The following is a 16,290-nucleotide window of genomic DNA, read 5'->3' on the forward strand; positions in this document are numbered from 1 at the left end:
GTAAGGTGTGATATCAGTAAACTTTGCCAGTGCTGACATATGGGGCAGAGACTTGAGAGCAAGTTAAGGGCCGCGCAAAGAGCGATCGAACGAAGATTGCTAGGCATAACGTTAAGAGAGAGAAAGAGAGCGGTTTGGATCAGAGAGCGAACGGGTATAGACGATATTCTAATTGACATCAAGAGGAAAAAATGTAGCTGGGCAGGTCATGTAATGCGCCGGTTAGATAACCGTTGGACCATTAGGGTTACAGAATGGGTACCAAGAGAAGGAAAACGCAATCGAGGACGACATAACACGCGGTGGAGCGATGAAATTAGGAAATTCGCGGGCGCTTGTTGGAAGCGGTTGGCGCAGGACAGGGGTAATTGGAGATCGCAGGGAGAGGCCTTCGTCCTGCAGTGGACATAAAAAATGATGATGATGATGATAAAGAAGGTGGTGCCCCCCCCCCCCCCCCCCCGAAAAAGAATCCTGGGTACGTGCCTGCTAGGGAGTGGGGTTGAGTTTGCGCTCGGACGTTGGCTGCCGGCGCGGTGAAATAGGTGAATCAGCGGGCACTGGCTGCCCCATTTGGCGACCGCTGTGTCGGACAGACTGTCCGCACCTGTGGCGGACAGTCTAACCAATATTATTTCATATAAACGCGTTTAAAAAAAAATGATGGCCCAAAATCCAAATGCTAACACCACCCGAGATCGATGCAAATATATGAGCACGCGTTATAAACAAAAGATTTTCATGGCGCCAAAAACGTGATACGAATTCATCTCGGCCGCCATTGGATGTGGCTGCTCATTAGCATAATTCGCGCTGCTCGCGCACCTCTATGCTCTGCAATGGCGGCCCAGCGCAACGTCAAATTGACGTCTACGAAACGATCCTTCCTGTGACGCTCGCCACGGCATATTCATTCATCCATAGAGTTTCATTGTAAGAAACTCTATGTATTTAGCCAGTCAGCAAGCCGACATGGCACCTATCATCGATCACCACTAATCACAATCACGTATTCGTGAAATTGCAAATGCATTGCGCTGGCTTCTGTACGCTACCGCTCACTTTCTTTTTGAAGCGCCAACGTCGCAATATAGCTGCCAAGGACCAGCAAAATGTATAAAATTTGCAGCTCCACGTTACGCTTCGTCATCTTGATGAAAACGCAAAATTGCATTTTGCAAAACTTCCGGTTCCCGGCACAAATTTCAAGACACGTGAGCTCTCGACAGCCAATCAGAGTCATCATAGCGGATAAAGGCGGCCGTGCAGCCGCTATGCGTGTCGAGAATAGAGCTTTTGTTTAAGAGTGTAGGGTTTCTCGTCCCAACAATAATCGCACTGTAATTTCACCCCCAGTGGCGTAGCAACAAGGGGGGCCGGGACGCCGTGGGCCCCGGGTGCAAGGGACCAGTGGGGGTGGGGGGTGCCATATACGTCTGAACACACCCGTCTTTCTGCCGGCTACACCCAAGGGGGGGGGGGGGTGACAGAAGACCTATGGGCCCCGGGTGCTAGACGACCTAGCTACGCCACTGTTCACCCCCCTTGGCGACTTGTCTTTATTGTCCTCCAAAAATTATCGCAATCTATCTTGCAGGCCTTTCTTTAACGCTGCATGCCCGTTACTTTGTCAAGAACTGCATGCACGTATTTACATAGCATTATTGATAGGCGTGCGTTGGTCTTACCCTCCCCCGACTCGAATTACAGGGAGCTATCTTGCAGCGCTCCAAGGGGTTGATTATGTCGCAGTCATAAATATGACGTAGGTTTCTTTTTAGAACTAGATATCTCCACGGCACAAATAAAGGCACTTAAAGGTAACATTTTCCTAGAAATGGAATGCACAAGACTTGCTTTGTACTTTTTAAGGTAGAATCCATTATCAAATCAGGATGCAATCAGGAGCGTAGGATCAGAAACGTAGACAATTTGAAGAAGGTTCTAGCGCTTATACATCATGTCCCTTTATTTAAATCAAAAAGCCTGCAAGCTTCTTTTGACCAATGATCGAAGCTGGTACACAGTGCAATGCCCAGCTCAAAGAAAAGAAATGCAGACGCAGCCACTGATGGCGCTCATGGGATATGGAGCTAACGACCTCGCCTTTATTTGAGCACCTTTCCAACACTGGCACCCCATGAGCCTATGTCGACAGGAAAGTGGCGAGCTCAGTTAGTGTGGCTAGCCACCCTTGCTCAGTGTGCTAAAGGAAGGGGGAGCAAGATGGATGACGATTATTGTTTAGTGACAAGTTCCAAAGGCCGTAAAGCTTTTGAGTATGATGTCAAGCTATATATATATATATATATATATATACGCACACACACACACACACACGATCCTACACAATGTCGCCTCCTACACAAGAGTAGACCAATTCTTCACGTTCGTTACGCAAACGCACAAGAAACATCACTTTCTCAGTTGTAACCCCTAGAGAACCGCAACAGTGAGCGAATAACGTCCACACCAAGCAGACATGTGTTTCATCACATGTACGACGTCATCCACATGGAGGGGCAAGAATAACATGGTCAAATTCCAAACGTACACAATGCACAATCTCTCCGATTCTTTCACTGGCGCTCTGTACGTTCCCATTTAATGCGACGTGTGCAACTATATCAGGCCGGAACAGCGTCTTTATTTCGGTACAAAAGCCGCGAAATGGTCACGCCACTGAGGCGCTCGTGACGTGACCACGGATCCATGCCAAGTAACTGTCCACGCGCGTGTACACGCCGAAGGTGAAGGGCCTCGCGCATGCGTGCCCCCAGCTGACGACGCCCAAGAGTACGGGTCGCCCGTCCACGAATCCGACCAGGGGCCCCCCGCTGTCCCCTTCGCAGGCGTCGGCGCGGTAGGCCTCGCCAAATCCGGCGCAAAACGCCGTGGGCGCCACGTGCTCCACGGCCGCCTCGCAGCGCTCGCGGCTGGTGATGGGCAGTAATGCCTCCTGCAGCTTAAGCGCGGGGCCACCGCGGGGTCCGACGCGGCCCCAGCCGAAGAGGATGCCCTGCGAGAAGCGCTCGAGGTAGGCGTCGGTCGGCGGCAAGCAGGCCACGGTCAGCCGCTCGGCACGCCGTTCCAGCAGCAGCAGGGCGACGTCGTGCTCCCGCGACGGGGTCCCGCGAACGTAGTCCGGATGCGGCACGGCGCGCAGCACGCCGATCCGCGGGCCGCTCTGGCGCGTCGCTCCCAGCAACACGGCCAACTGGTTGTCGGCCCGTTCTGGCAGGCAGTGGGCGGCCGTGAGGGCCCACCGCTGGGCGATCAGGCTACAGCCGCACACGAAGCGCCCGGACAGCAGCAGCTGCGCCACCCAAGGTGCGTTGCGCGCGCGGACGCCGTCTGCCACGCGACGGCGGCGACTTCGGTCTTCGTCGGTGGGTGGACCCGCGGTGCACAGACCGCCGTCGTCCTCTTCTGTCACGAGCAGGGCCCGCTGCAAGCTGGCCGTGAGGTTCCCTTCCCGTACACACAGGTAGGCGCCGGGCTCCCAGAACCGGTCGGGCGTGGGTGGCGGCAGCCGCTGGCCGTTGCGGAGCCAGTAGAGCCGGTCGGCCGAGCCGGGCGCCGAGTCGCACGCTTCTGCGGAAACACCGGGCGCCACTCGCGACCAGGGCAGCTCGGAGTGGGCAGACGCGGCGGCTGGCCCCAGGAGGGCGGCCACGAGCACGACCAGCATGACGACCGCCTGGCGGGTCTCGTCACGCGCCTTCCTGCTGGTTGACCTCGATTGCAAAAGTTGCTTCGGTCGAACAGGCGTTTTTAACGACCTCCAGCAGGGCGGCATGAGCGCGCCGGGTTTCATGCAACGCACGCTCTTGGAGTCGACGCGCGACGGTGTTCGCATCTCTGGGACCGGTGATGAAGCACAACTCGGGAGGGCCTTGTCGCGCCGTCCTCGTCGCGCCCTCCAGCACGCATTTTTTTTTTCTTGGAGAGTTAATGGAAGGCACGAAGTGTTGATTTTTTATCCTAGCTGCTGTCTGTAGTCTTGCAGCTTTAATTCTTTGGCGAATTTGGCAGCGCCCAATTAAACGGACGCGTGCGATGCATTTGGATCTAGTGTGAATTATTCACTACAGACACATGTGTCCATATTCACGGTTGTTCTTGCAGTAATTTTACGGCAGCCTCGCTGTATAACTTTTGCCCCTCTCTTTCTGGTCAGATGCAATATTCATTACCTCCAGACTGCCTTATTCAATGTAATTTCATCCATTAAGTGGAATAATGGCAGAACAGCATGCCTGTGACTGTTGTTTTAATGTTACCCCGTGTTTTGCTGTTAAAAATGTATGCATAAATAAAAAAACATATTAAAGAAATTTGCTCTTTGACTGCCATATACTCAAAAAATAAAAGGAGAAAGAAAGCTTAGATTAGACTTCACCTACATGAGATGGGAGGCAGAAAGCTGTGGCAACTGCAGTTAAACCAAGCTTCATCCTCATAAACACATGCTATTCACAGAGGTCATCAGGTTGAACTCACAATGTTTACAAGCTTACAAGCACTTGCAAGAAATACAAGCACAGTGGTAAGGTCTTGCACATTAACAGCTTGTTGTTTGCTGTATCACTACATTAAAATGAAAACTGTCAATCTGAAGGTTTAATTATCACTTCGAAGTGAATTTTAGACCCACATTCACTAATTTCCTATGTAACCACCAGCTATGGCCAAGCGATTTTGCTTTTTGTCACTGACAGAGCAGCTGCTGGCAACAATTGTAAAGCTTCTGATTAATCAGTGCACTTCACCAATAACTGCATCGCTTTTAACATGCTGTCCAAACAGCGTGCTCAATGTGGGAGGGAATAGAAAGAAGCAACTGAATACAAGGATGAGGCACTCTGGTAGATCGGACAAAGTTTCATGGTCAAGTTGAAACAGTGTGTGCTATGTCGCTTGTGCAGAGTGACTTGGCCCTCAGTAGGCACGCTTTTAATGCCTGTTGTAGCTTTAGCTGATGCTCAGGTTAAAATCTGCTATTACATTTTGGTCTTTCCTGGCACGATCTTTATATAAAACATGACCATGCTTTCAGGAAATGCTTAAATTGATCGTTCCTGATGAAAGCATGGTTCTGGCTTTTTTTTCGTTTGTAAGTTCACATGCTGACATTGTTTGCTTGGTAATATGGGGCGCGATCGCGGCGAGCACGCAGCTGATGAAGTCGGCGTGACCTAGGCCGATTGCTCACGGCGCTACCGAGCGTGTGCTCCAAACAATGATCTCCAATCGTGCCCATGGTCTATGTAATGCAACAATGCATATAATATTTGTCCACTGTGATGAGAAAATGAAGAAAAGGTAGAGGGGTCAGGCTAATGAGCCAGCCTAGAGGGATGGGGGACAGGAATAAGAAAGGAAGGTGAGGCATGGAAAACAGTACTAAAGTCTACGGTTAAGGTGACATGAACAAAATATGTTAGGAGTGCTCCTGTTACACAGCACATTCACGCTCTTTTGCCAGACTCCCAGCATCTGCTCTGAAAGTGGGTCCTCATCTGAGCACCAAACACTTTACTCGTTTATTGTGATGAGGTGTGTGAGAAAGGCACCGGGATCTCTCAAATACAGCTGCAACATTATCATGGTGACTTCTTCCGGATGTCTTTTTGCATGGGAGTCTGCGACCATGCAGCCTGGTGCACCAAGACCTTGGATACGAGCAGGACATTACGAGGCATGCTGTACACTGACCCCAGGCTTGCACTAACCTGCTTATCTATCTCCTGAAACAGCTGCCTGTGGGCATGAGGGCCCCTATTTTCTCTGTATGGTTCACAGCTCTGCTCTTTGTCTTACAGACCTGGCCAGTTTAGCCACATTGAAGGCATCTGGACCATCTGACCACAGTGCCATAAGAGAGGTCATTATCTTTATACAGTGCCAGAAGCTTGGCATGAATCCCCTTGACATGTTTTCTTTTCAAATGTGGAAAATTGACAAATTCACAACACAAGCGTAGACATTCCAGAGTGCTGGCATTACTTTGTTTTTGCCACCCCAATGGCGTTCTATGGTGCAATAGCATGCAATATTTATATGGCACCAAAACTAGAAGGTTGTGTTTGATGCCGGTTGTGTAACACTATTGACTTTTTAGTAGGGGCTGGCAATTTGAACTCTGAGTGACCCCGGTATTTGTCAATGCATGGCCAGTGTAACGTAAGACTATTCCGATCTTATCTTTATTCCAAATCTGCCATTAGCTTTCCTTGATAGATCAGAATGGTTCGGGTACAGCACATGTGGCTGAGCGCCACGCCTATATAGACAGAGCCCAAGCCATTTTGACCGATCAGGGAGGGCTAAATGGCCAATTTGGAATAAGAACGGACCGAAATATTTTCACGTTATACCGGCCCATGTCTACCACAAAGAAACACAATATTCTGCAGCAAGGCTGGTCATTTTTTATAAATATGTGACTACATACAGTTATTACATTTTTTGCTTTCTACAGCACTTAAGCATTAATAGTGCCATTTTCGCTTGTCAAGGGCTTGCACTCATGGATTTTTCAGCAGATAACTGTTTAGAACTGGGACAGAATGCATACATTACAATCACTGCAGGAGAGTCTCTTCAGGCTGAATACTAAATTTAGAGCTCCCACTGTGTGAAGTGAAAACAGACGCAGTAACCTGGAAGTGAGGAACATTTATGACTTGCTAAATTAGTTTCAGAACAAAAACAAGGAGACTGAGCAAACTGATGGAGAAATAAATTTACAGTGTTGCTACTAGTCGTCCTCTTCATCATCGGAGTGCTGCCGGCGGTTTCCAGCATTAAGGCGAAGTACAGCACCGGGACTCGGGTATGGGCGCATCTGGTAAAGTGGTCCACTTGCAGTTGTGTCGGCACCCGTTTTGGCTTCATTGCTCTTCTCCAGGCCTGTGGACCACTTTCCTCTGCACATACACATGTGAAAGATTCCTTCTTTGCAACATTGGCACAAATCAGCAACTCTAGCAGGCTCCCATAATGATGAATTCAATTAAGTCATATTCAAACATGCCTAACAATATGCCAAGTGATTGGTTGGTTTTTCATAAATTCTATGCAAAAAGATTTGCTTAACACGAACTGTCAGTTCCCTCAAGCCGAACTTCTGTGGCCACCACTGATGCTTGCTAATTGGCTCAGCAAGAGGCTTGGAGTGACCTCTCACTCCTGCTAAAGCAGGCAGTTTTTGTGTATTTAAACACTGCCAGTATTGACAATGATATGAAAACATGCAGAGTTGACACCATGGAAACATGAAATCAGGAGATCCTCGAGGTGCCTTTGCAGGCTGATAGCAATGGAGAGCACACTGCCAAAGAGCCGTGAACAAATGGCGCTCACACATGATGTGGCTGACAATGCTCTATTTTGACACATTGCTACAACATGAGGGCAATGGATGACTTTTTCGCAAACTAGGTGAAATGCCAGCTTCAAGAGAGCACACAGGTTTTAAAAGTGCCAGCATGCAAATATTACTAACCGATAAAAGTACACAAATCAATGCTTTGAATCATGGAAGTGCAATGAATTTTTTTTCCCATTTGCTTTCGGATTTTAATATTCGTGTGCGCTTAGAACGGTGTTTGTTTTCCTCCATAATGGTAAACTTCTGATAAGATGAACAAATTTTCTTGGTTCCTTCGAGTTTGCCTTAACAGGTGTTTGCACTATCAAGCGTACAAATGTGACAAACTTATGCTCATCTCAGTAATAAAGTTCTCCCAGGGCTTATGATACAATACAATACATATGGCTAGCATAAATTTTTAAGCAAGTGCTCCTGTTCCCACAAACACCTGGTACCCCCATTTTCAGAGGTGGTGAAAATTTCCTCCTGATGACTGAAAATTTTTAAGTGGAACCGAGTAAGAGTGCCCTTTTAAAAATGGTGGGGATGGGGAATGCACGGAATATTATGGTCTATACAAAATAGACATCTGCTAGGTATGGAACATGATTACTTTTCTGTTGCGATATTAACACTTCCACCACAATTACCTATCTTTACCATTTAACTGGTTTAAGTCAAGTAAACCATGGCTGCACTTTTGCACATGCTTGTTTGAGGTTTTTGTGTTCAAGTAATTTGTTCATATACACATCAAGGTGTACTGTTCTATGTAAATAACTAACTTAGTCAACGACGTGAGCAATTTAGGGCTTAGTCCAGTTAGACGTTTTAAACCAAATGAAGCTCTCATGTACGCAAATCGTGCTTGCATTTGAGCTCTTTGGTATGCCTCTGTGCCACATATAGAACTTTGACCACATTATTGGCTTAGATAACTGCCACCTACTAGTGGTCTCGACATATTAAAGAAAAAAATACATGTATATAATATAGTATCCTAAGAATAAAAAAAGAATGGTGTGCCAAGACTGATAGCTCGTTTTGTACCGTGGAACGTCCGAGTATGCAGCAGGATCCATGGGGTCAAGGTCGTTGCTGCGTGATCGGTCACCTGGAAGCAAAAGTGTGACAGATACATGCACATGTGCAAATACTGATCTATCTATAACTTGTATAGGAACATACTGCTTATTTCCATCATTTGCATCAACATATCGCACGAGCATTCCTTGATTCTCTCAATTTTTTGTGACTGCTTCCTCCCTTTCCCTAACCCTTTTAACTAGCACCTGAACAATAATCTGCATTAGGGCTAAGCAATGACTAAACATTTTAATGTGAATAATCAGGACCTTTTAATGATTAATTAACATAATAATAAAATTTGTTGATTTATGTGCATGAGCTAAGAAATCAAAACTGGTGATTAAAGTAGCACACAATTTTTGAAGCAAAAGTAAACCATGGCACAAAGTGGCAGTTGCCTATAATATTATGTTAACACTTTGTTAGTGGAAATACCAAGCATATCGAAACTTACTATACCTCATCTAATAGCCCTTAACTAAGGGCTCTTGGGGTAGAAAATAAATACATAAATAAATCACAAGCTGTGATGGGAAAGAAGCTTGTTAATGTTCTCTGGCAGTCCAACCATGGAATATGCGAGCCTTCCTAATGCAGCTCCGGCAGTTTGTTTAATACTCATAGATGTGCATGTGATAGCACATACTCAGCATGTGCTATCAGTGACAGGTCACAAATTTTAAAATGTTTTTTATTTGGGCAAGTTTCAGTAATATTCTTGAAACTTGCTGAGCTCAACCTTTGGCTCCTTTAGAATGCAATGTAGTACATCTTTACTGATAAGAGACTTAAATATGCCTGGGCAGACGCTATCAAAATCCATCACGTTACGGCGAACTGGCACGGGAACTTCAAAGCGGTGTTGCTACCTGTCCTTTTATATTTGCATCTTCTTAGTATTGTAGAAAGGTAATTTACCAAGGCAGTACAACAAATTTTTTCTTAAACTTTTCTTTAAAGAAAAAAAGTAATAATAAATTTGTAGCTCTAGAACAGAAATATTTGCACAACTCACCACGACGGTCTGAACGGCTATGAGATGACCCTTTAGAGTTCGCAGACTCACGAGAGCGCCGGGGTGGAAGTGGAACCTCATCGTCATCTAGCATGTCTTCTTCTGAGCCCTGCCAAATAGACAATGTGTGGTACACTTGTAGGAACAACAGCTGTCCCAATACCTCAACTATCAAACACAAGAGAATGCAAAGAGTGTGGTTAGTGCAAATTTTTCCCTAGCAGCCCGATATAATGAATGGGAGGCAAAAATTTTTCATACAGCTTTGGCCTGCTTATATCTTTCAAATTTGGAACTTTAAAAGTGAGAACATGTTTTATTATCAAGCTAACAGCAAGGCACTTCACTTCAGATATTGTACAGCATGCATATGATTTTGTTAATGTAGAGATCATGTCTTGCTATATTTACCTTTGAGGATACTGCACTGCAGAAATTTAAATTACCGCACTTTCTCTGCACCTTTTAAATGTTTGAACCCAAAGCCTTTCTGCTGATGTTCTTTACAGAAACGTAAGGATGCAAATTTTACTTACAGCACTGTCCAGTTCCTGGCCATCATCAGCATCAGATATGAGTTCTGAGAAAAAAAAAAAAGCATGAAAGTAAATATTTATGTTGATTTTTTAAATTTTTTTTTACAAGGAAGAGGAAAAAAATGCACCTCGGAGCTTCTCAGCTGGCAGCGAAATCTTTGCCCTTGGGTGCCGAGGTGGCATCCAAGTGACGTCCTCGCTCCCCTGCCTCCAGTAATAGTGCCTGCCCCTGCATACACAATCAGAGGTCACAATGGAGGGATTTCAGTACCTAATGGTATCGATACATGCAGAACTGCATAACAAACCTGTACAAATACATTCTCTATATAACAGTCGGTAAAATCAGCAATTTGCTTCATTACACCGAAATTGCGTTCTATTGAAATTCGACTTTTTAGGCAAATAAGTACCGTCGCCTATCAATTTTTCTCAGATGAAAAGGGGCCGCAGAATTATCCGCATTATCGGGCAATCGAAAAATGCAAATTTGAATGAGAAAACAATTCATTTTGATAAATTTGGGAGTCGGCGACAAATGATGCAGCTTCATGACACATACGTCGACGATATCTTCTCGGCAGTATGAATTAAGCGAGGTCAGTCACGCTTTCACGTGCACTCTGGCCCCGCGGCCTGCACTAGGACGACATCAGGAAAAGCGCTGGCAGCGGGGAGCGAATGCTTCATCTGCTTCTAGCTCCAACGGGTCACCGAAACTCGAGATTACGCAACTTCCCATACTAAACGTGTGGAAAGACAGCTTGCACAGTGTCACGCGGTCTCGGCATGCCCACTCAGTGCATATGCGGCAGATTACATCTAAAGCAGGGTGCGCGGCTGCGTATGCGCTCAGCCGCAGTTACAGCTGAGTGCAACCACGGTCAAGATGTGCGCCAACTTAAGCCCCAATCTGCCCCCTCGCACGCGCTGGAAGGCGGCACTGGTGAAGCCAGTGAAACCACCCTCTTTCTTCTCTCACTCTCGCACACTTTCACTCGCACCTAAAGCACAGAGTGTGCGGGGCGCAATAGAATCTTGCCACAGTTCAACTTTATAAGGAATATGATGGGGTCCCACTTCGACAGTCCCTCTCGTCGCGCGGTTTGAGAGGTGCGTTTGCAAACAGCCGATTGTAATTCAACCATTTGACCATCTGCGTCCGCGGATATTTCCATTTATTGTCTCAGCATTCCTTTGTGGCGGCAGTGCAATTTCGTTATATCGAAATGGCATACAAATATGAGCTTTAACTGTATAGGTTCAATCTCCAGCTATAAATTGGGAGCCTTACTTTGTTTTATGTGTACATTGGGAGAACTATGTGCACACTTCATTGTAAAGTGTATACATTCATCATCCTTTTCTGTCTACTTCTTCAGTGCTGCTTCACAGTATACTGTATATATTCCTATGCTTTTACTATTTGCTGGCCGATGGTCCAGGTGTCAATCTCAATGTTAGTTACAGCGTGGCCAGCAGCCACTTCCTTTTTCTTCCATATGTTCTTTTATTGCTGCAATAAACAACCACTTCTCTCTCTCTCTACACAGTGTGTACACAGATAGGCACTCTAGCTACGACGCTCTTATAGCACCACTTTACTGCAAATGACGTACTCACGTTTCTATTGCCTGCCTGATGTTTAAAACAACTAAACTGAATATCAAATCCATTTCTGCAGCCTATAGGCAGGCATTCTGGAATGTTAAATTAATTGATAACACACTCATAGCAGACAAAACTGGTTGATTTGGTAGTTTTTACATAATTTATGTACGAAAGAGAGAACAAATGGGGATGGTCAATATTCTAGCTGACATTAAGAGAAAAAACTGCTGCTGGGCAGGCCCTGTAGTGTGTAATAATTGGTGAACCATTAGAGTTATAGCATCGGTGCCTAGGGAAGGGAAGCAGTCAAGTACAGCAGAAAATTAGTTGAGGTGATGACATCAGGAAATTTGCAGGCGCAAGTTTGTAGCAGCTAACGCAAGACAGGGATAAGTGGAGATTGCTGGGAGGGGCCTTCATTTTGCAGTGGACATAAAGATAGGCTGATGGTGATGATGACATGATTTATGTATATATGCGAACCGCCCTACAAGAATCAGACATAAGCATGAATGACATGCATAAATGCTGACATTTATTGCGGCCACTATTATTTCCTAACTGCCTGAAATTAATAAGGCTTAACAGGTGTCAATTTTATTCACAAAAATTCAACTTCTTGAAGCAGAAGAGATACAAATGCAGTACTCATCTACGGCACTAACTTTTTATCACATAAGTCTCACTTATAATTTAATATATTTGGTTACAGGAACAAGTACCTCCCCCCCCCTATTTGATTATGCATCCTGTTCACATACTGCAGTTTCTATGCTGACACAGTTCATTATCATTAGAAGCTGTTGCTTTTCTTTGTACATACGTGCCAGGATCATACAGCTCACTCCAGCCCTCTGGCAGTGGGTACTTTCGCAGCATTCGCAAGCGCTTGCGCTCGGTGTGCGGGGACTCCTTTAATTTGCCAGCACCCCACTGCTGTTGGCAAAATGCACTGCATTCGTGGTACAAGTTCCACTTGTTGGGACATCCTGGGATGGGCCCGCCTACTCCCGTCTCGCCACCTCCCACAGGTCGACAGATGTCATCGTAGTCTTCAGCAATGACCTCTTCCTCTGGCTGATCAGCTGCGCAGGTGCAGTGAGTCAGAGTGATTTGCTTCCCAGAAAAATGCTTCTTGGGTGAACAGACTACAAACTTTTAGTGGAGGCAATAAGCAGCACAAACAGGTAGCACACACAAGGGCAGATGGGGTATGCTCTGCTCATCACCTCTCATAATGAATGAGCCCGCCTAACAAAAAGTGGTCAGCAGAGGAATTATGGGGCCTAAGAAAAGATTGCGGGCCACCATGCAACCAATGCCACAAACATCATACTGATGGAAAATAAAAGAATGTATACCAACATGAACTATAACTGCAAGAGAAAAAGAAAGGAGAAACGTGAGAGCTACATTAGGCAATGCATTCCACGGAAGGCCATTATAAAAAAATATGATACATTGCAATTGAGAATGCACTCATACGTAGTGTTCAATCGCCATCACACAAGCACAGAACACTGGCTGTACTCGATCGCAGTAATAAAGGATGTAGTCATTACTGTAGCAAAAATAAATGATATACTTTCACAAGAATAATTTTAATCATCAGACTGATCATCATGCGCTGTTGGGAAGCATTATACATGCTAGGAAATTTTTACGGCGAAAATGCGTGTTCCCACAGTAGCATGGATTCTGCCCTCAATATATGCACCGTCCGCCCCGCATGGTTGATCAGTTTTCTTTATTTACCTCTCCCCCCCCCCCCCCTTTTTTTTTTCTTAGTCAGAGAGCATGGTAGAAAGACTACTAATTTCTGCTATGGAAATTCTACCTTGGTTCATCTGGAGTGTGTCACTAGGTTATTTTCATAACTATTAGCATCAAAGTGAATCAGTACTAAACCAAAACTCTCACTGCAGGGACATCAATCAGGCATACAGACATGCCAGCTCCCGAAATGATTCAACATATCTCTGCCACAAAGTTAAGAACACAATACTAAGTAAGCTTACGCATGAGTGGCACAAAGATCGACAAATATATTTTGAAGCGATCTGCGCGGTGCTTACCTGCCGACGGTTCGGCTTCACTGGCTTTTACAATTCCCCGCTTCTTCAATCTTGCCAGAAGGGCTGGTGGAAGAGGCATCAGGCCACCTATTCAAAATCAACAGCGAAGAGAACAAACAATATAAGTTTAAAGAGAAGCCACACCACACGTCATACTACAGTAGCAGCAACCACCGTGAAATTAATTTCGAAGCGCCGAAACGCCGAAACTACAAACTACCGCTTGCTACGCACTCGCCCATACACTTGCCGCAGTTACCGTAGTCACGACCAGCGTGCACGCTCACTTCCATCGAGCCGCTCACTGACAAGTTCTATAAATATATCATAATGCCAAATTTAGGCACATATTTATCAGCTTCCTAATTAGTGAGTGAACGACCAGTTACCTCTAATTAAGCGCCTGCGCACATCTCTTCAAATAAGCGCTGGTAAAATTTAGTACAGCCAAAAGAAGACCAAGCTAGCCAAACTATGCCGAATCAAGCCAAGTCTGTTTGAGCTGGAGTTCATCAGCTGCCGAAGATTTACGGGCCCGGTGTCGGTCTGGCAGCTCTATCACGAAGACGTCAGAAAGTGTGCCATTCGCTCACAAAAACCAAATACAGTGCCCAGCTGGCTTGTGGTGCTGTGGATATGCCGTAGCTCTCACTTGCATTCTTGCGCACAGCCTGCTCAGTCCATTTTCAGATCCCGTGCGCACTTGCGCCCCAACACTGCGAAGTTTCGATGGGAGGTACGGCTCTAACTTTCCTGAATGGACTGCTTGCTAACTCCTTACGTTGAATTGTACGCTGGGAAAATCACTACAGCCAAAAGGCTTCGTGGAGGTGTCGGAGAAGTTCGGCAACATTTCTTGGCAATTGGCCTTGATGTAGCCCGTCCTGTGGAAAAAGCAGTGACCAAGCCGCCCTGGCTTGAATCAACTGCATTCTCACTTCTGCAACGCTCGGGTAAACACATCAAATATGTGCGACTTGATCGGCACTTCGAGCTTGCTCCACATTGGAGACATCGTTTCTCTCTACGCCGAGGGCACCGTCTCCGGTTTCCTGTGCACCTTAGGGTGAGTTCTCGATCGTCGCGCCGTTTCCTAAACCGACTCGTAACGTATTTCTGACTCGCAACCTGTGTCCTTTCTTCTGCAGCCTGGTCGATGACCGGTGCGTGGTGCAGCCAGAGGCTGGGGATCTGGCCACCCCGCCCAAAAAGTTTCGAGGTTAGACTGCAAACGGCCAGTGCTTAGTATTAAAGCGAAAATAACTAAACGTAATTCCCATATTTTCGATGGTCTTAAAATGCTGCTCGTCTGTATTTCAGATTGCCTTTTCAAGATGTGCCCCATGAACCGGTATTCGGCCCAGAAGCAGTTCTGGAAAGCAGCCAAGCAGAGTGCCTCTAGCGCAACAGATGCCGTGCTGCTGAAAAAACTGCATGTGAGAACTTTTAAATCTCATATAGTAGTAATATTTGACCGTCGTATAGAAAAGCGCGCAACAAACGGCAAAGAATATTAATATTGTGGAATTTAGGTTTTCAGAGTTTCTTCCCCCGTTTAGTTTCCATAGGCTGAAGACATTCTGGATAATTTGTTAGAGCAAGTTTGTGCAATTGATTTTTGCGCGGTTGAAGTCAGAGTTGCATGCATTGTACCAGTGAACCTGGATGCGGCTCGTGTGTCTTCTTTGTTCTGTTTAGTTTTTGACCATCAGTTATTTTGCTTCAACTCTGTTTTAGTAGTAAGTTATACATGCATGCATGCATGTGTACGTATGTGTGCGTATAACGCAGCTTTTGCAGAAGAGCTCTAAAGTCTCAATGAGAAGTTTGTACCCATTTGCTGATTGAGTGTGCACTGATAATAAAAACAAGTGCAGTGACATGGGTTAACGTCAGGTGGTTATGGCACTGAAGTGAAATGTGCATTTATTGAGTTTTTACTAGGGCATGTGTTAATAATAGAAGATGATGCTAGTGACAGCTGTAGCTGAAAGTAGTGCATCTGAGGTGTGGTAAGCAAAATATGATAACTTATAGATAAATCATTGTTGTTTTCACACTCTTTCTAATGCCTTCTTGAACTCATTTTGATGTGAGTTAAATCTTTTTCTGTTGATGTTTTGTCCAGTTTCTCTCTCTCAAGAAAAACCTGCAAGAACCACATAACACCTGATTTGATCACTAATTAAATATAAACCTGTATTTAAAGCCTATTTTTATAATTGATTGTAGAGCTCGTTGATCGCAGCACGAAAGCGAATTCCATCTACACAAATTAGAAGGCCTGCTCTGTGCTTAAGTTATTAAAAATAATGAGAAACCATATTTTAGACAAATATATACCGGGCTTTTTTTTATCTGCACCAAGTTTTTAAAATTGCCTGGCTGATAGAACAATTCTGACTATTGATGTAAATTACTTGATGAGGAAGCCATTACTTACATGAGAAATCAAAATGATCAATCTAATAATTACCGTAATTATGCTAATTATATTTCTAATTAATTACTTTACCACACTATGAATTGTAGCTAGTGAGTATGCAAGGCATATCAAGTTAGAACAAATTCTCAGGACTACACCAG

At 45.4% G+C, this 16,290-nt stretch overlaps 3 protein-coding genes across 6 annotated transcripts in view; 1 reads left to right on the forward strand and 2 right to left on the reverse strand.

Annotated features, from left to right (window-relative positions):
• Positions 1–2,419: 2,419 nt before the first annotated feature.
• LOC135902336 (complement factor D-like) lies at positions 2,420–6,522 on the reverse strand. The gene has a single exon (XM_065432324.2). It carries the CDS (start codon positions 3,857–3,859, stop codon positions 2,675–2,677), a length of 1,185 nt encoding a protein of 394 aa, XP_065288396.1. The 5' UTR covers positions 3,860–6,522; the 3' UTR covers positions 2,420–2,674.
• A 144-nt stretch (positions 6,523–6,666) lies between these two features.
• PQBP1 (poly-glutamine tract binding protein 1) lies at positions 6,667–13,942 on the reverse strand. Its single transcript, XM_065432326.2, has 7 exons — positions 13,705–13,942; positions 12,453–12,714; positions 10,147–10,247; positions 10,019–10,062; positions 9,483–9,591; positions 8,429–8,492; positions 6,667–6,932 (listed from the first exon to the last, which is right to left on the reverse strand). Exons 1-7 carry the CDS (start codon positions 13,781–13,783, stop codon positions 6,764–6,766), a joined length of 828 nt encoding a protein of 275 aa, XP_065288398.1. The 5' UTR covers positions 13,784–13,942; the 3' UTR covers positions 6,667–6,763.
• A 239-nt stretch (positions 13,943–14,181) lies between these two features.
• Positions 14,182–16,290, forward strand: part of Itpr (Inositol 1,4,5,-trisphosphate receptor) — a 153,156-nt gene continuing 151,047 nt past the window's right edge. For all 4 annotated transcript variants that reach the window (XM_065432316.2, XM_065432318.2, XM_065432317.2 and 1 more), the window contains exons 1-3: positions 14,182–14,770; positions 14,853–14,923; positions 15,025–15,140. In XM_065432316.2, the coding sequence (XP_065288388.1) occupies positions 14,673–14,770; positions 14,853–14,923; positions 15,025–15,140 (285 nt within the window). In that variant the 5' untranslated portion in view covers positions 14,182–14,672. The remainder of the gene's footprint in view (positions 14,771–14,852; positions 14,924–15,024; positions 15,141–16,290) is intronic.

This window comes from Dermacentor albipictus, chromosome 5 (assembly GCF_038994185.2).
Source record: "Dermacentor albipictus isolate Rhodes 1998 colony chromosome 5, USDA_Dalb.pri_finalv2, whole genome shotgun sequence".
Taxonomy (NCBI): Eukaryota; Metazoa; Arthropoda; class Arachnida; order Ixodida; family Ixodidae; genus Dermacentor; species Dermacentor albipictus.

Coding starts and splice junctions, on each gene's coding strand:
- LOC135902336 (XM_065432324.2), bottom strand. CDS start 3,859: ATGCGAACACCGTCGCGCGTCGACTCCAAGAGCGTGCGTTGCATGAAA.
- PQBP1 (XM_065432326.2), bottom strand. CDS start 13,783: ATGCCTCTTCCACCAGCCCTTCTGGCAAGATTGAAGAAGCGGGGAATT. Junction 10,063..10,146: donor GCCAGCTGAGAAGCTCCGAG/GTGCATTTTTTT, acceptor TTTTTTTCTCAG/AACTCATATCTGATGCTGAT. Junction 9,592..10,018: donor GCCAGGAACTGGACAGTGCT/GTAAGTAAAATT, acceptor TCTATTTGGCAG/GGCTCAGAAGAAGACATGCT.